This window comes from Doryrhamphus excisus, linkage group LG19, assembly GCF_037039965.1.
Source record: "Doryrhamphus excisus strain RoL-2023G ecotype Guam linkage group LG19, RoL_Dexc_Guam_v1.1, whole genome shotgun sequence".
In the NCBI taxonomy this organism is placed as follows: Eukaryota; Metazoa; Chordata; class Actinopteri; order Syngnathiformes; family Syngnathidae; genus Doryrhamphus; species Doryrhamphus excisus.
In genome coordinates, this window is record NC_136375.1 from 15,370,329 (window position 1) to 15,389,165 (window position 18,837).

An 18,837-nucleotide genomic window follows, 5' to 3' on the forward strand; every position below is an offset into this window, starting at 1 on the left:
GTTCCGATTTTCTACAATAAAAGCTCTGATAAAACATTCCGCTGTTCTCAAATATCTTAATTTTTATTTTTCTACACAAAATAAGATGAAAAATAAATAAACAAATCAAGAATAAAGAAAATCAATCAATAATAAATAAATATAATAATAATAATAAAACAGTAAATAATAAAAACTTAAGAAACCACATATAGTTGCTGGGTAGACAAATGATTTTTTTCAGATTAAAATGAACAAAGCATTATTAGAGCCCTGTAGACATGACAAAACACGACTATAGTCACATTTATACTCTTTTTATTTACAACATATTGCGCAACTGCAGGGTCTTAAGACACATGCTAACTCGCAAACTAGAGAGCTAGCCACCTAAACGGTAGCCTTTAAGTTATTTCCTTTAAACTTAAATAGCCAAAAACTTACCACTTCCACACGGATAGGGAGGATAACTATTAACAGTTATTTAACCTTTAACATGAACATTAATCAAACTTAATATTTTTTTCTGGGTACATGATACCATACAGCATCCATATCAAACATTAAACTTTCATATCAAGGCGGGGGCCTCAAACGAGTGTCACGTGTTTGAGACCCCTGATTTGTAGGGTTCGTGGTTTCTGTGGACATGCAGCACTGAGCTTTACATTCACGGGGCAGCTACGCAATGCTTCATATGCTTTCACGGCATGAACACAGCAGCATTTTGCTTCCCATCATCATCATCATCATCATCATCACCACCATCACTGCCGTCTCATTTGCTTTCTCCATGTACTTGTGCACGTGGAAGCTGCGTGTGGGCTCCATCCCGACCTTTGCACTGTCGGTGCCCGTGCTTCAGGTGAGATGTGGGCTTTGCCGAAATGCACGCTATTCACTCTCTCTCTCTTTTTCCGCTCGGGTCCTCGCTTCTGCGGCGCCTCTACGATTGAGTTTGTTTTCTTTTTGTGTGCTCTGCCGCTTTCCTCTGGATAGTTTGCACCCCAAGACATTGAGCAAATGCTGGAGGTAGGTTCAGGTTCCTGACTAGCCGTCTATCCTTAACTCTTTGTGGGCTTGCCAGTGTGTTGTTTTCACGTTGTAAACAGCATGCTGGGTAGATCCTAATCCAGCTGGCTTGTGAATGTTTGCTGAATGTGACAGAGGGAGGAGCGCAAGATGCTGAGAGAGCTGAAGGTGTTTTTGGACCAGTTGGAGAGAGATGTGCTGAGAGCCCAGGCGGCCGAGGGGAGTCTCACAGACAAGTATCAGGTAGATATCGGAAGGAGACGTCGCATCACGCGTGCCGCTTTTACATCAGCTTCACTTTTCCGTTTAGGCCTTTAAAAGCTTCCGTGTGCAGTACGAGATGAAGAAAAAGCAAACGGATCCGCTGCTGCAGCCGGTCCACAAGGACGGGAAGCTGTCTGTGGACCAGGCTCTGGTCAAGCAGGCGTGGGACCGCCTGTCTATCAGGGTGGGTGGGATTTTATCCAATAACATGAGACATTTAATGCCGTGTGGCACCCACCCGTTTTATATTAGATCAGGGGTCGGCAACCCGCGGCACTTCAACCTTTTTGTCGTGGCTCTCTTCACAATTCTCAAATATTTATTTAACTTGACAGGAAGATTATTGCACGTTTATGTTTTACATCTTACTGACATTTTTTTTTTAATACAAGACGTGATGCTGAAAATTCCATTGACAAAAAAAAATTGTAAGCCAATTTGTGTGCGTTTTTAAAATTCAGTTTATTAAAATTCATTCATTTCATGTTTTGAAATTCAGATCGCTAAAATATGGTGTTGACTTGCGCAATTTTTAAACTAGTTCTTAAAAAAAATTTACATTTTAAAACACTGAATTTTTCAACACACACATTCCATTGACAAAAAAAATTGTAAGCCAATTTGTGTGCGTTTTTAAAATTCAGTTTATTAAAATTCATTCATTTCATGTTCTTTAAAATTCAGATCGCTAAAATATGGTGTTGACTTGCGCAATTTTTACACTAGTTCTTAAAAAAAATTTAATTTTTAAACACTGAATTTTTCAACACACACATTCCATTGACAAAAAAAAATTATAAGCCAATTTGTGTACGTTTTTAAAATTCAGTTTATTAAAATTCATTCATTTCATGTTCTTTAAAATTCAGACCGCTAAAATATGGTGTTGACTTGCGCAATTTTTAAACTAGTTCTTAAAAAAAATTTAATTTTTAATTTTTAAACACTGAATTTTTCAACACACACATTCCATTGACAAAAAAAAATTATAAGCCAATTTGTGTACGTTTTTAAAATTCAGTTTATTAAAATTCATTAATTTCATGTTTTAAAATTCAGATCGCTAAAATATGGTGTTGACTTGCGCAATTTTTAAACTAGTTCTTAAAAAAAATAAAATTTTAAATTTTTAAACACTGAATTTTTCAACACACATTCCATTGACAAAAAAAAATTGTAAGCCAATTTGTGTGCGTTTTTAAAATTCAGTTTATTAGAATTCATTCATTTCATGTTCTTTAAAATTCAGATCGCTAAAATATGGTGTTGACTTGCGCAATTTTTAAACTAGTTCTTAAAAAAAATTAAAATTTTAAATTTTTAAACACTGAATTTTTCAACACACACAATTTGCTTATGAATGTTTATTTGATGACATTCTCAGCATACCCTGATTAGATATTTAAAAAATAATAATTCATAAGGCCAAACAGCATAGAAAACTCCAATGCCAAAAATTGTGTAAAAAAATAAAATTAATAGACGTGTTCATCAAGAAAGAAGTGAATCTTGAGTGATTTGGAAAAAGTGCAAAGAAATGTGTTGTATTTTTTTTAAACATTATATTTTAAAGCATTTTTCAACATTGTATAAAGTATATTTTAAAAGTGGTTAAAATATGTTTACAAATTATTTTGTTTAAAAACTTACAAATGTTTAAAAACTATTTGATACACTAAAAAATTTGATAATTTAAGGTTTTTGTTCCTAGAGAGCCCATGCGGACATGTTTTAACGGCCTTCTTTCCCTCCACCCCCAAAATGGGTGTCAAATGCAGCTGCTGGACTGGCACATCCATCTGGACAAATCCCTGCCGGGTCCGTTGGGGGTGATCGGTGCCTGGCTGCACAGAGCCGAGATGGCCCTGAGGGAGGACATCCCCACCCAGCATGCTCACGAGGATACGGCCAACGTTCTCCACAGGAAACTGGAGCAGCACAAGGTCAGCTTTAGATGTGGTTTACTTTCAATGCGGGCTGCCTGGATCGGTTCTGTCAGGGCCACCTCAGGCCAAATTTCGGTCTTTTATTTGAACGTATCTGTCATGAAGAAATGTATAATGCAAATAATAGAGAAATATCACATGAAAACACTAACCCAGGGGTCTCAAACTCAATTTACCTGGGGGCCACCGGAGCTAGGTTCTGGGTGAAGCCGGGCCGCATCAGGTTTTAAAAAAAAACCCAAAACGCATTTATTAAAAACTGGAAAAAAACACACCAAAATATCTGATAAAACATTCCACTGTTCTCACTGTTCCACTGTTCTCAAATATCTTAATTTTTATTTTTCTATACACAAAATAAGATAAAAAAAAATAAAGAAATTAAGAATAAAGACAATAAATCAATCAATCAGTAATAAATAAGTAAAATAATAATAAAACAGCAAATAAGAAAAACGTAAGAAACCACATACAGTTGGTAGAGAAATGTACAGTATTAACAGTTATTTAACCGCATCAGGTTTTAAAAAAAAACAAAAAAAACGCATTTATTAAAAACTGGAAAAAAAATCTATAAAAAAAACTATCTTCAATGCTTTTGCTTTTGCTATAACCTACACTTTTTCAGTACTTTGGTTCCGGTTTTCCACACCAAAATATCTGATAAAACATTCCACTGTTCTCAAATATATTAATTTTTATTTTTCTATACACAAAATAAGATAAAAAAAATAAACAAATTAAGAATAAAGACAATAAATGAATCAATCAGTAATAAATAAGTAAAATAATAATAAAACAGACGTAAGAAACCACATACAGTTGGTAGAGAAATTATTTTTTCCAGATTCAAATGTACAGTATTAACAGTTATTTAACCTTTAACATGAACATTAATGAAACTTCATAATTTGACCCAATTAGCAAGTTAGCATTGTACTCACTTCCATCTGGGAGCAGCGTCGTAACTTTTGTTTGATGACCTACTTTATCTTGACGTGTATTTTCCGTTTGATTCCCAATCATTTCCTGCATTTATTTGTACGCAGCGTCATATAAGCCTTTAGCTTCATTGCTAATCCAAAGCAAAACAGGGCGGGGCAAAATCATGTTAATTGTGTCCGGTGTGCACACAGCTTTAAGCTGTCATTTCAACATGAAACTTTGGTATCGAGGTGGGGGCCTCAAACTTGTGTCTCGCGGGCCGCATTTGGCCCGCGTGCCGCAAGTTTGAGACCCCTGCACTAACCTAAACCGGGGATGCTGCATTTTTGCAGGAGGTGTTAAAAAACCTGGAGTCACACAGGCAACCCTTCCAGCAGATCCACAGGGACAGATCGGTCAACGGCGTCCCGGTTCCGCCGGAGCAGCTCCAAGATATGGCCGAACGGTAAAACGTGTCATTTGCCGTCTCCTACGGTGCTCCCTTGCACCTCCGACCTGACCAGGCGCATCTCCGATTTGCAGCTTCAATTTTGTGTCCACGACGTCGCATGGCCACTTGATCAAACTGGAATTCTGGGAAATGAAATACCGCCTCATGGCTTTCCTCCTGTTGGCCGAGTCCAGACTCAAGTCCTGGATTGTTAAATACGGCAGAAGAGACTCGGTAGAGGTCCTGCTTCAGAGTTACCTGGTGAGTTGAGCTGGTTCACAATGCGGCGATGTCGTCATCACGGACTCAAAGCTTTTATTTTTCCCAGACGTTCATTGAAGGCCACAGGTTCTTCGACCAGTACGAGGTTCTCTTCTCGGCGCTCAAGCAAGCGGCAGACGTCTATGTGAAGTCTGACAGTACAAGTACGGGTAAACCAATGGTTTTCTTCTTATACGCTAGTGATTTTCAACCTTTTTTTGAACCACGGCACGTTTTTTTTTACATTGTAAAAATCTTGTGGCACACAACTAACCAAAAATGTTCCAAAATGTCACCATGACCTCACATGTGCATCAATAAGTCTATAGGAGGAACAAGGTAGGTGTTGCCACACGGACCAATATTACATTGCTATGCCGGTCTTTACACCACAGACACGTTTTTCTCTTTCCGAATGACCTTTCGGGAAACAGTGGTATCCATAGAAAGGAATATTCCAATCTCTTGTCTACATGCGCCGTGAAAATCAAACCAGAATAGTCAATAGGGCATGCCCAGTAAAACGTAAACATCAACATCACGTGATAGCGACTTCCTTGAGTTTTTCTTTCACTTGTTGTAATAACTCCGTATTGCCAGTTTTCCGTTCATCAATGAAGAAAACATAACCACACCAAAAAAACTGATTAATGTCACCTTTCCAAAATCCTAGTTGACGAAGCGGAAGGCGTGACCAAATTTCTCTGCGACGCCACGACTCAGTGGAAGAACCTGGCGCTGGAGGTGCGCAGCGTCCGCAGCATGCTGGAGGAGGTCATCTCCAACTGGGAGAAATACAGCGGCACAGTGGCTGCGCTGCAGGCGTGGCTGGAGGACGCCGAGCACATGCTCAACCAGTCCGAGGGCGCCAAGCGTGTAAGTGACCCCGAAATGAAGCCACCCGGGAGCTACTAAGACAAAAGTTGTAATGTACAGTATATACCATGTGTGTGTATTTGCATACAAACACAAAAGGCATTTTTTGAATGAAACTTTATTATTAAGGCCCTGTGTGAAAAAAAAAATTGTCCCCAACAACTGCAATCAAGCTTTTGTGATAACTTGCAATGAGTCTGTGGAAGAATTTTGGCCCACATGTTTGCAGAACCCAAGTTGCTTTCAGCTTGAGGTCACCAACAGATGGGTGGACATTCTACTTCAGCAGAATTCATGCTTCCAGGTCCTGAAGCAGCAAAACAGCCCCGGACCATCACACTACCACCACCATATTTTACCGTTGCTATGATCTTCTTTTTCTGAAATGCCAAAAAGTCAGACCACACAGTATTTTCCCAAAGGTCTTTGGGATCATCAAGATGTTCTTCAAAATGGAGACCAGCCTTAATGTTCTTTTTGTTCAGCAGTGGTTTTGGTCTTGGAACTCTGCCATGCAGGCCGTTTTTGCCCAGTGGTTCATCTGATCATCATCAGTATTTGTTTCCACCTCCTTCAAAGGAGTTCTTCCGCAACCTGTCCCACTGGATCCAGCAGCACATGGACATGAACGACGCCGGCAACTTCCTCATCGAGACCTGCGATGACGGCGTGTCCCGAGACCTCAAGCAGCAGCTTCTGCTCCTGAACGGGAGATGGCGGGAGCTCTTCGTCAAAGTCAAATATGTAAATTAGCCGTACCCTTGCTCTCAATGGAAGCTTGCTTTGCTCTTTAGATGAAAGTCACGCTGCTTTTTTCGGCAGTATGCAAGAGCAGACGAGGTGGACAGGCTGAGGCAAGACTACCATGACGGCATCAACACTTTGAAAATGTTCATGGATGCCACCGACCGGAAGATGAACGCTCCTGTCCAAGTGTCCTTCCTGAACGTGCGCACATTTGTTCAGGACGTGGAGGTAAAGCCTTGTCGTCCTTCCTTCATTGCTTCTCCCGTAGCACACGTGTCATGACTTTCCACTTCCCTGCAGGAAATCAAACACAAAGTTCCTGCCATGGAGGCGGCCTCCAAGGCGGCGGCTCGCACGGCCCAGCTGCTGAGCAAAGACACGGCACCCGAGGAGGTGGCTCAGATGACGGCGGTGATGGCCTCCATTAAAGAGCAGCTGAGCAAGGTGCGACCGTGGCTTCACAAGCCACGCCCCCCACACCTCATAGACCCCATATCATTTCCCTACAACACCACAGTGCTTCTACATACAGGATCTTTGTAGAAGATTCCTAAACATTCTGTTCTTAAACCTTGCGCGGGCTTCCTGCTTCCGACTCAAACGGTGCAGGCAATCCAGGCACAACATCGGAAGTGGAAATGGGGTCGTTTTTTGCGAGGTCACCCATGTTTAGAAAAACATTGGTAGATTGTGGTGGAAAAAGGCTGTTAGTTAACTTTTCGCAAACTATTGTGCATGCATGTATGTAGGTTACACTCCACTACCCGTATGCACACTCTATAATGCTACACAGACAACCACCTATAGTGTGTAGCTGGGCATGCCCATATAAGGACGTCTGGGTTGCATGACATCAGTGGAACTAGGTGTTAAAAATGATGTGCTATATATATATATATATATATATATATATATATATATCACTATATTGACACTTACTATGGTACCCATTATGGCATTGGATGCTCATATCACCTCCTACTTCGGTACCTGACAAAAAATAAAAAACAAAAATAAAAAAAAATAAAAATAAATAAATAAAAAATTTGTAATTTTTAAAAAAAAATCTATGAAAATTACTAAAATAAATTAATGAATAAATAAATAAAATAAATTTGCTAAATCCAAGGAAGAAGAGTCTTGAACCAGTCATGATGTGCTATATATATCACTATATTGACACTTACTATGGTACCCATTATGGCAGTGGATGCTCATATCACCTCCTACTTCGGTATGTGATAAAACAAAAAAATATATATTAGGAAAGCAGGAAGTGAACAAATGTAACAGTTACTGATTGTAAAAGTAGCAGATGGAGGGGTAGGATTTAATAAGCTTTGCTTCTTCCTAGGGTGGCATGGCGGTCGAGTGGTTAGCGCGCAAACCTCACAGCTAGGAGACCAGGGTTCAATTCCACCCATCTCTGTGTGGAGTTTGAATGTTCTCCGGGGTACTCCGGTTTCCTCCCACATTCCAAAAACATGCTAGGTTAATTAGCCACTCCAAATTCTCCATAGGTATGAATGTGAGTGTGAATGGTTGTTTGTCTATATGTGCCCCTGTGATTGGCTGGCCTCTCGCCCCAAGACAGCTGGGATAGGCTCCAGCACAGGAAAAAGCGGTAGAAAATGAATGAATGAATGCTTCTTCCTACTCCTTTTGGACATGTGGAACTGGGAACTGATTATGGGATGCATTCAATTGGAATCTGATGCATGTTCAAATGAAGTTAAACCATTACCATTACCACTTCCACTGCAAGGCCACTCTGTCCCATAGAGGATCTTGGATAAGCACTTTTTTGCACAATGTCATTAAAAACAATAGAATGCTTTTTTCCATGTAGACAATCTTTGACAAGCAGTAAGTCCTGATAAACTGCATTTTTGCAGATGTCCCAATAATAATAATAATAATAATAATAATAAAGACATGAAATGTTCAATTCATACCCGTTTAGGTAAGAGAGCGATGTCTGCCTCTGCTGAAGGAGTCTCAGTCCCTCTTGGCGCCGCTGGAAGAAATGGAGAAAAACATCACAGGCTTCTACCAGGCTTTGGAGAAGGCCAGCCATGTGACCGGCGGCAGAGACTCAGAAGGACCCGTGGACTTCAAACAGAAGTGCCAGGTGAGTCGTACCACGAGAGGGTCCAAATGCAGCTGACACTTGGGCACGCTGATGTTGGGCAGGAGCTGGCGGCCGCCACACAAAGCTGCAAGAAGTGTCTCATCGTCATTGAAAGGAATCACCAGACCATCCTGAAGCTCACGGACGCCAGTAAAACCTTGCAGCACATGGACATGAGTCTCCTGCAGAAGAGAGTAGCTGACCTCCAAAGCTCCTCACAGGTGAACATCTCTGCTTTGTTTTGCCTGACTTGTGATGCACTCACGCCTCCTTTTCCGTAAACATGTCCACCCTGCATGTGCGTGAAGTCCATGTTTAAGGAAGCCACAGAGTGGAGGAAGCGAATGGAGGCAAACAGCAGCCTCATGAAGCGCTTTGACGAGTCACGCTCGGATCTGGAGAAGGTTCTTAAAATGGCGGAAGACTGTCTGACAGAGCAAGGCGACCCGGAAGAGCTGCTGAAAAAACACACGGTGAGGAAGCACACTTTGTTACGCTTGAAAAGTGCATTTTAGGTCTTATATTAGCAATTAAAGTGTTAATGATGCTTGAACGGAAGTTTCTTTTAACGGCGGCGATTTATTTGAGGCGCAAATTGACGTGCACTGTTTGACCCTCGGCGCCCACCGTAGTTTGGTTGACGCACGGTAACTGTAGCCACAAGCCGGAACAAATATTGATGGTAAATGGAGAAAGAAAAGTGTATTTAAATTGGTAAAGTTAGCTTCAAAGCCCTGGCAGATGGTTCTTGTAGTTATTTGTATCTACTGTCGCCGTGTTTGACTTATCACGGATTACATGGCCTACCGGAGACTGGAGCAGCGAAGGTATTGTTTTTTTATTGTCATATAAAGTGCTACTTTAGCATAAGAGTGACCCAACTAACCTGTGGTTTACATTTTTATATCTCTCTGATGATTTTTGCATTGAACTGCCAGCTAAATTGGAGTTCAAGCTGCTATTGACGGGCTGTCAATGTGATGACCGTAGCCGAAGTCCAGTGTTATGCTAGCGTTAGCCATTTAGCACTACTTGAACTACCACAATGATGCACATTAGCACTCAAAATCATCAAATCTTACCTTTATGCATTCCTACGTAGTATCAGCATTCGGGAGCAAGTATGAGGTGAAAGAAAAAGAGGGAAAATACACCCAAATACATCCATACAGCCCTCTTTGCATCGGTGAACGGTGCATCGGTGCGTTTAAATGGCCGTCGAAAAAGTAGGACAAATCGCAAATCCAAGTCCAGTGTTATGCTAGCGTTAGCCGTTTAGCATGGAACTACCACAATGATGCGCATTAGCACTCAAAGTCATCAAATCTTACCTTTATGCATTCCTACATAGTATCAGCATTCGGGAGCAAGTATGAGGTGAAAGAAAAAGGGGGAAAATACATCCAAATACATCCATACAGCCCTGTCTGCATCTGAGAACGGTGCGTTCAATGACCGTCACAAAAGTAGGACAAATCGCATTTAACATTCAAAAACGGTGGGATTTCTAATTAATAGCTACAGTATTGTAATAAAACTGTATTTACTGTAATATAAAGATTAATTTCTATGTATTTTGTTTTAAAAGAAATGAAATTACATTGCAATTTGGATGAAATGTTTTATGGCTATTGCCCTGTGTTTTAACTATTTTCATTTTGTACATTTCATGAAGGAAAAGTGCATTCAGGCAAATCTTTAATAATAATCCTTTCTGAATGTTCCTAAATAGGCTTTTTACTCATACACATTTAGAATTTAAAACCAGTATCATAAATAATCTTATTTTGAGCTGAGACTGTAATAAAATAGTGAGAGGTCTCACACTTGTTAATATGCTAATAATAAAGAAAACCACCACCAAGAGATTTCCCCGAGATAAAAACGTATTTCTACTTGCGATTAAATGTGAAGCTAACCCGGACGTGTCACACTTTTGTCTCAGGAGTTCTTCGCTCAGCTGGACCAGCGAATCTTGAACGCCTTCCTCAAAGCTTGCGACGAGCTCACCGACATTCTGCCCGACCAGGAGCAGCAGTCGCTGCAGGAAACTGTCCGAAAACTTCACAAAGACTGGAAGGTTTGTTTTCCGTGTTGCATCCAAGGAATGCCTCTCCTCATGGTTCCTTGTCTCTCACAGGACGTCCAGACCGACGCTCCCTTCCACCTCCTCCGCCTCAAAGTGGAGGCTGAGAGGAGCAAGCTGGTGCTGCTGCTGCAGGAATGCCAGGCTGAGGTGACCCGGGAGAACCGCCACATGGCCAGCGTGGGCAGCGAGAGGCTTGTCAAGGAGCACCGGGTGAGTGACAGCTCTTTGGCAAACGGCCGTAACCTTTTTCAACAAGTCCATAAGTATGTCTCCTATCTTAGGCCTTCTTCAGGGAAAAGGGTCCTCAGTCCCTGTGTGAGAAGAGGCTACAACTGATGGAGGAACTCTGCCAGAAGCTCCCTGAGGACAACTCTGCCCACCAGACGCTGGACAAATCCAGGAAGGAGTACCTGGAGGTCAGCGAGGAGGTTGAAAACACCCATCAGAAGCTAATGCAGCACCCGGACAAATGGAAGGACTACAGTGCAAGGTATCGTCATCTAAAGCAGGGGTCTCAAACTCAATTTACCTGGGGGCCACTGGAGCTAGGGTCTGGGCAAGGCTGGGCCGCATCAGGTTTTCCCCCCCAAAAAAAACGCATTTATTAAAAACAGAAAAATATACAAACTTTTTCAGTTCTTTGGTTCCGATTTTCTACAATAGAAGCTCTGATAAAACATCTCAAATATCTTAATTTTTATTTTTCTGCACAAAATAAGATGAAAAAAATAAACAAATCAAGAATAAAGAAAATCAATCAATCAGTAATAAATAAATATAATAATAATAATAATAAAAAATTAAGAAACCACATATAGTTGGTGGGTAGACAAATAATTTTTTTCAGATTAAAATGAACAAAGCATTATTAGAGCCCTGTAGACATGACAAAACACGGCAATAGTCACATTTATACTCTTTATTTACAACATATTGCGCAACTGCAGGGTCTTGAGACACATGCTAACTCGCAAACTAGAGAGCTAGCGACCTAAAGAGTAGCCTTCAAGTTATTTCCTTTCAACTTAAATAGCCAAAAACCTACCACTTCCACACGGATAGGGAGGATAACTATTAACAGTTATTTAACCTTTAACATGAACATTAATCAAACGTAATAATTTTTTTCTGGGTACATGATACCATACAGCATCCATATCAAGGCGGGGGCCTCAAACTAGTGTCCTGCGAGACCCACATTTGGCCCGCGGGCCGCATGTTTGAGACCCCTGATCTAAAGCAGCTCTTGACAAAGTGGAAGCAGCTTGAGGAAAGAAAAAAAAAAGCAAAACCTGTTTTGTGTGACGCAGATATGCCGAGCTGTCCTGTTGGCTGATATCCAAAGAAAGCCAACTTCGCCTGCTGAGAAACCGGGCGGGCGACCCGAGAAAGTACAGCCAGGTGAAGACCACCATCACGGTAGGTCACGGCCAACCTCGAGATGAACCGACCTCTAACTCGGGTGTCATTCATTTGTTAACGCGGCCCCTCCCTCGTGAACCCGCAGGAGCTCAGGAATGACGCCGAGCTGCAGGAGGGCAACCTCAGCTGGCTGAAAGCCCGCATGGCGGCTCTGATTGAGATCTGCGCCAACAGCGACGCCCAGAGGCAAAGTGGAGCCCTGAACAAACTCTCCACTGACTTTAAAGGTCTTCTGACATCACTCATAGAGGTAGGACACCTTTGTTTGTTTTAAGCCACCTCCCACAGTATCCCGACGTCATCACGGATGTGTCATTTAGGCCGAGAAGATGGTCCTGGCTGTAGGGGACTGTGTACAGTTTAGAGAAGAAGTCCAGACCACTTTGGATGATCTCCTCCGCGCCCAGAAAGACGCTCAGACCGAGGTCTCCAGAATTCTAGATTGTCCCACCGTGAGAGAGGCCCAGCAGCTGCTGCTGGTTCACCAGGTACTGTCCCATCAGAAGATAAGCTTCCCTCACCGGGTGGTTTCATTCAGTGGCTCTGAATTTGTCGTCTCTGTAGCAACTTCTGAAAAGGCTGAAACTGAAGAGGAAGGACGTTCAGCAGCTGATCAGCAGGGGCCAGCAGCTGCAAGCGGAGGAGGGTCTGGGCGAGACGCTGCAGCAGGACCTGCAGAGTCTGGAAAACACGCTCAGTAAAATGGAGCAAAATATGGACTCTCAGGAGCAAAGCCTGGAGGTATGTTGCTAAGCCTAATTGCTAAGTGTGGTAGGCCAGATTTAGACTGCCTTCACACTTGTGCTTTGCTGCACTGGTTGGGACTGAACACGTATTGGGGACCTACTACACTTTTTACCAATGTAGTTAGAATGCAGTATTCTAGGGTTAAACAAAGTTTCAGATAATTATTCAAACCCAAATGCCCCTTGCTGTGTTTGAATATGTACATTATTTTGATATTCTGTTATTTTTACCAGTTTACATTTCACCAAAAGCTTCTAAAATATACTTTAAAAGAGCTTTCATAGCATACTATGTGATGTGACACGAATATTTCAAACCCAAATGCCTTCTCGCTGTGTTTGAATATGTACATTATTTTGATATTCTGTTATTTTTACCAGTTTACATTTCACCAAAAGCTTCTAAAATATACTTTAAAAGAGCTTTCGTAGCACACTATGTGATGTGACACGAATATTTCAAACCCAAATGCCCTCTTGCTGTGTTTGAATATGTACATTATTTTGATATTCTGTTATTTTTACCAGTTTACATTTCACCAAAAGCTTCTAAAATATACTTTAAAAGAGCTTTCGTAGCACACTATGTGACGTGACACGAATATTTCAAACCCAAATGCCCTCTTGCTGCGTTTGAATATGTACATTATTTTGATATTCTGTTATTTTTACCAGTTTACATTTCACCAAAAGCTTCTAAAATATACTTTAAAAGAGCTTTCGTAGCACACTATGTGATGTAACACGAATATTTCAAACCCAAATGCCTTTTGCTGTGTTTGAATATGTACATTATTTTGATATTCTGTTATTTTTACCATTTACATTTCACCAAAAGCTTCTAAAATATACTTTAAAAGAGCTTTCATAGCATACTATGTGATGTGACACGAATATTTCAAACCCAAATGCCTTCTCGCTGTGTTTGAATATGTACATTATTTTGATATTGTTATTTTTACCAGTTTACATTTCACCAAAAGCTTCTAAAATATACTTTAAAAGAGCTTTCGTAGCACACTATGTGATGTGACACGAATATTTCAAACCCAAATGCCTTTTTGCTGTGTTTGAATATGTACATTATTTTGATATTCTGTTATTTTTACCAGTTTACATTTCACCAAAAGCTTCTAAAATATACTTTAAAAGAGCTTTCACAGAATACTATGTGATGTGACACGAATATTTCAAACGCAAATGCCTTCTTGCTGTGTTTGAATATGTACATTATTTTGATATTCTGTTATTTTTACCAGTTTACATTTCACCAAAAGCTTCTAAAATATACTTTTTGTGACATATTATGTAACGCAAATATGCCGTGCCACAATGGTTTGATTACGCAGGTTATTTTTGTAGTCTGCAATTTTTAGCAGCTTATAGTATTTCACCAAGATCTTCTAAAATTATACTTTTTGTGACATACTACATGGTATTACTCAAATATTCCAACCCGAAATACTGTCTGCTGGGTTGAATATGTCGGTTATTTTTATATTCTTCTGTTTATATTTCACTGTAGACGTCTAAAATCTACTTTTATGACATATTACATGGCGTGCATGATTTTGATATTCCACTATAAATATATATATTCACCGTCACGGATGTTTGTGGTGCTCAGGTGACACTGGCGGCGTGGCAGGAGTTTGACAGCCAGCAGGAGGCAGTACGCCAGTTTGTCAGCAGGGCCCGCTCCACGACGGAGCGAGATCTGAACTTCAGCAGCCCGGAGAGCCTGATGGTAGAACTTGACCAAGCCAGAGTGAGTCCAACTGATCTTGCTCCTCGGCAGGAGTGAAACCGGACGTAATGCTGAATATTTCCATGGGACCAGGTGCTGCTGAAGCAGTGTGAAGCCGAGGCCTCGCATATGACCACTTTGCTGAAGAGAGCCACGGAGATCCAGCTTGGCCCGAAGAACAAGACTCTGCTCCTTCGGCAGGCTCGTTATCTCAGCGATCAGGTGGACCAAGTGGAAGCTGGGCTGAAGAAGGAGTACGTCGATTTAAAGACACGGTGGTGTGTGTGTGCTTGTAGATTTTTCCAATATCTGCTCTTTCGCTGCAGGGTCAAAACTGTGGAGGAGATGAAGATCAAGTGGGATCGATTCGGAGCTGACTTTGAAGCTTTTTCTTCATGGATATCTTCTAAGGAGAAGCGACTGGACTCGTTGAAGGGCTCCAGTTTGCCTCTCGAGCGACAGATGGAAACAGTGAAGGTGTGATGACCCTCAGACATGATGTCCTCGTACATTCTCTGACAATACGTCCACATGTTAAGGCTGTGGAAGCCGAGCTGCAGGAGCGCGCTCAAGTTCTTTCCGGGCTGGAGGCCGACTCCCAGGATGTGGCCCAGTTCGTCTCTTCAGGGGAGGCGGCCCGCATCAAGGCCCGCCTAACCCAAATTGGCCGCTACTGGGATGAGCTGAGGGAGAGCGTGCAGCACCTCGACGGGCAGCTGCGTGAAAGCTCCTCCCACCAGATGAAGTTCTCTCAGAGCCTAAAAGAGGTGCGGTGAAATGTTTGTGATATTTAAGACAATTTGCTCATACGGAGTCTCTAATGTTCTTGTAGGTGAAAGCATCGCTCTGTGAGCTACACTCCCAACTGGACCGTCCAATCAAAACATGCGGGTCCTCATCGGATACTTACCGAGAACTTCAAAACCACATGGTATTTGATTCTTTCCTCTTGGGATAAAACACCATAAAACGGCATGACGATGCATAATATATTCATATCTATGAGAATGGGACAAGATGAGATTTTAACATTACATTCCATCCATCGCTGATCCCTTTTCATTTGTGACACCCGCCACCTTCCACAATAGATAGAATCAGAACGATGGATAGAATGCATCACATCATCCGCTCACAGTTCCACATGTCCAAAAGGAGTAGGAAGAAGCAAAGCTTATTAAATCCTACCCCTCCATCTGGTACTTTTACAATCACTAACTCTTACATTTGTTCACTTCCTGCCTTTCTAATATCACTTAAGTTTTTTTTTCTTAAATGTTTTTATTAAAATTTTTTTTTTTTTTTTTTTAATTATTTTAATTTTTTAATGGTTTTATTTCATGTGAACATGCATCAGCTTACAATTGAGTCCATCCTATAATCAGTTCACAGTTCCACATGTCCAAAAGGAGTCGGAAGAAGCAAAGCTTATTAAATCCTACCCCTCCATCTAGTACTTTTACAATCACTAACTGTTACATTTGTTCACTTCCTGCTTTCCTAATATAGTATCACGTACTGAAGTAGGAGGTGATATGACCATACAATGACATAATGGGTGCCATATATTGACAGTTACTATGGTAACTCTCAATCAGTAACTCTTACATTTGTTCACTTCCTGCTTTCCTAATATAGTTTAAGTTTTTTTTATTATTTATTTTTTGTTAATTTTTTTTATTTTATTTTTAAGACTAAAAATAAGCAATTAGCTAAAAATGTCATCCAATACTTCTCTACATTTGTTCACTTCCTGCTTTCCTAGTATAGTATTTGAAAAACAAGTATTTGTTTTTATTCTATTTATTTATTTATTTGTCACATACCGAAGTACGAGGTGATACAATGACATAATGGGTACCATTTATTGACAGTTACTATGGTCACCATTATGTCATTGTATCACCTCGTACTTGGGTATGTGATAAATAAATAAATAGAATAGAATAAAAAAAATACTTAAACTATATTAGGAAAGCAGGAAGTGAACAAATGTAACATTTCTCTTCTCTTCTCCCAGGATGCGGCTCAACAACTGGAGAGGCTGAGGGGAGCCTTGCTCTCTCTGTCAGCCGGCACCCGCAGACTCAGCGATAGAGACCAAGTGGAGGCGGCCGTGAAGGAGCTGAGTAGCAACTTTGAGCAAAGCACTCAGGAAGCAAAGCTCAAACAGAGCACACTGGAAACCCTGCTGAGTGTTTGGCAAAGGTGAGAAATCTCCATACGGATTTCTAGTGCACGGATCCACCCAGAGGTACGCTCAGACACTCACGGGAATCTAATTCTGTGGCCATGCGGCCGTGTCTCAAACAACATACGTATTGACCAGACATGCTGTAAACCATCCCATCCACTCCTCAACACACATTACGTAACCATGGAAACCCTGCCTGTCAATTTTATACTTATGTTAAATCGTATTTCTTTATTAATTCTAATCTTTTATTCTTACAATTGTAAACGTTTTCCATGCTCCAACTACAACATTATTCCATTCATAAATAAGGAAATTCACTTATCACTGTTGATTCTGGTACTAATTGACCGCCATAAACGAGGGATTACTGCATATGCTAACCTATGCTAATTAAAAATCCCATACACGTGTCAGTGATTAGCGTTAACATTTTAAATAAACGAGGCATTACTGCATATGCTAGCCTATGCTAATTGAAAATCGCATACACGTGTCAGTGATTAGCGTTAACATTTTAAATAAACGAGGGATTACTGCATATGCTAACCCTATGCTAATTAAAAATCCCATATACGTGTCAGTGATTAGCGTTAACATTTTAAATAAACGAGGGATTACTGCATATGTTAGCCCTATGCTAATTAAAAAGCCCATATACGTGTCAGTGATTAGCGTTAACATTTTAAATAAATGAGGCATTACTGCATATGCTAGCCCTATGCTAATTGAAAATCCCATACACGTGTCAGTAATTAGCGTTAACATTTTAAATAAACGAGGGATTACTGCATATACTAGCCCTATGCTAATTGGAAATCCCATATACGTGTCAGTGATTAGCGTTAACATTTTAAATAAACGAGGGATTACTGCATATGCTAGCCCTATGCTAATTGAAAATCCCATATACGTGTCAGTGATTAGCGTTAACATTTTAAATAAACGAGGCATTACTGCATATGCTAGCCCTATGCTAATTGAAAATCCCATACACATGTCAGTGATTAGCGTTAACATTTTCACATGGAGATTTGAAACAAATAGATAACAAGATACAAGACATTAGAATAAAAGCACAGGTTTGCAACTTGCGGCTCCCTGAAAATGGTGATGGTTTAATTTCATTTAAACATGCATCAGATTACAATTGAATGCATCCCATAATCAGTTCCCAGTTCCACATGTCCAAAAGGAGTAGGAAGAAGCAAAGCTTATTAAATCCTACCCCTCCATCTGGTACTTTTACAATCACTAACTGTTACATTTGTTCACTTCCTGCTTTCCTAATATAGTATCACGTACCGAAGTAGGAGGTGATATGACCATACAATGACATAATGGGTGCCATATATTGACATTTACTACGGTAACTCTCAATCAGTAACTCTTACATTTGTTCACTTCCTGCTTTCCTAATATAGTTTCAGGTTTTTTTTGTTTTTTTTTATAATTTTTTTTATTTAAGTTTTTTTTTTTTTCAAGACTCTTCATCTATGTATTTAGCAAACATCAACTGCTTGTATTGTTTCTTTCCTTACTCCAAAATGTACACCTTGTGAGACATACAGTAGTTTCCTACCGTCTGGATGTGCTTCAGGTTTGAGAAACAGCGTGCCAACTTCATTTCCTGCCTGGAGAGGAGCGAATGTGCCATCCAATCAGAGAGTCACTGTCTGTCGGCTGACAAAGCTAAACTCTGTAATGAGCTGCAGGACCTCCAGGTAGTAGTCTACACACACACACACACACACACACACACACACGCACACATACACAACCTCACACTCTATTTCCTGGAAAAAACTGACTGCTTTTTCTTCCAGGCCCTGCGCTCTGAGGTCCAGACCCTCGGGTCCTCTCACGCGGAGCTGGTTTCGCTCGGGACGTCGCTTTATCCCAGTGCCCCAGATGAGAGCCAGCTCATGGAAGACCTTGACGCCCTGCAGGGGAGGCTGCATGTTCAGAATGAAGCCCTCCCAAGAAGGTATGCTTCATCTGAATATGAAGGTAGACCACCGTGAAATA

General features: G+C 40.8%; 1 protein-coding gene and 1 long non-coding RNA gene across 4 annotated transcripts in view; one reads left to right on the forward strand and one right to left on the reverse strand.

Moving 5' to 3' along the window:
* The window catches only part of syne1b (spectrin repeat containing, nuclear envelope 1b), a 104,133-nt gene that overhangs the window by 9,113 nt on the left and 76,183 nt on the right, over positions 1 to 18,837 (forward strand). The window contains exons 9-38 of one of the 3 annotated variants that reach the window (XM_078799050.1): positions 794 to 844; positions 979 to 1,011; positions 1,147 to 1,254; positions 1,322 to 1,459; positions 3,054 to 3,218; positions 4,499 to 4,611; positions 4,689 to 4,857; positions 4,925 to 5,027; positions 5,531 to 5,733; positions 6,313 to 6,477; positions 6,556 to 6,708; positions 6,781 to 6,924; positions 8,444 to 8,611; positions 8,674 to 8,832; positions 8,920 to 9,084; positions 10,557 to 10,691; positions 10,752 to 10,910; positions 10,982 to 11,190; positions 12,011 to 12,119; positions 12,208 to 12,372; positions 12,443 to 12,610; positions 12,687 to 12,863; positions 14,496 to 14,636; positions 14,709 to 14,869; positions 14,942 to 15,092; positions 15,155 to 15,382; positions 15,448 to 15,546; positions 16,636 to 16,823; positions 18,410 to 18,533; positions 18,636 to 18,796. In XM_078799050.1, coding sequence (XP_078655176.1) covers positions 794 to 844; positions 979 to 1,011; positions 1,147 to 1,254; positions 1,322 to 1,459; positions 3,054 to 3,218; positions 4,499 to 4,611; positions 4,689 to 4,857; positions 4,925 to 5,027; positions 5,531 to 5,733; positions 6,313 to 6,477; positions 6,556 to 6,708; positions 6,781 to 6,924; positions 8,444 to 8,611; positions 8,674 to 8,832; positions 8,920 to 9,084; positions 10,557 to 10,691; positions 10,752 to 10,910; positions 10,982 to 11,190; positions 12,011 to 12,119; positions 12,208 to 12,372; positions 12,443 to 12,610; positions 12,687 to 12,863; positions 14,496 to 14,636; positions 14,709 to 14,869; positions 14,942 to 15,092; positions 15,155 to 15,382; positions 15,448 to 15,546; positions 16,636 to 16,823; positions 18,410 to 18,533; positions 18,636 to 18,796 — 4,412 coding nt within the window. The remainder of the gene's footprint in view (positions 1 to 793; positions 845 to 978; positions 1,012 to 1,146; positions 1,255 to 1,321; positions 1,460 to 3,053; positions 3,219 to 4,498; positions 4,612 to 4,688; positions 4,858 to 4,924; positions 5,028 to 5,530; positions 5,734 to 6,312; positions 6,478 to 6,555; positions 6,709 to 6,780; positions 6,925 to 8,443; positions 8,612 to 8,673; positions 8,833 to 8,919; positions 9,085 to 10,556; positions 10,692 to 10,751; positions 10,911 to 10,981; positions 11,191 to 12,010; positions 12,120 to 12,207; positions 12,373 to 12,442; positions 12,611 to 12,686; positions 12,864 to 14,495; positions 14,637 to 14,708; positions 14,870 to 14,941; positions 15,093 to 15,154; positions 15,383 to 15,447; positions 15,547 to 16,635; positions 16,824 to 18,409; positions 18,534 to 18,635; positions 18,797 to 18,837) is intronic. The other 2 variants (XM_078799051.1, XM_078799052.1) reach the window with 2 other exon arrangements.
* Positions 5,958 to 10,049, reverse strand: LOC131107447 (uncharacterized). The gene is made up of 3 exons (XR_013630372.1): positions 9,943 to 10,049; positions 8,436 to 9,069; positions 5,958 to 6,040 (listed from the first exon to the last, which is right to left on the reverse strand). It is a non-coding gene; the product is annotated as an uncharacterized LOC131107447 (long non-coding RNA).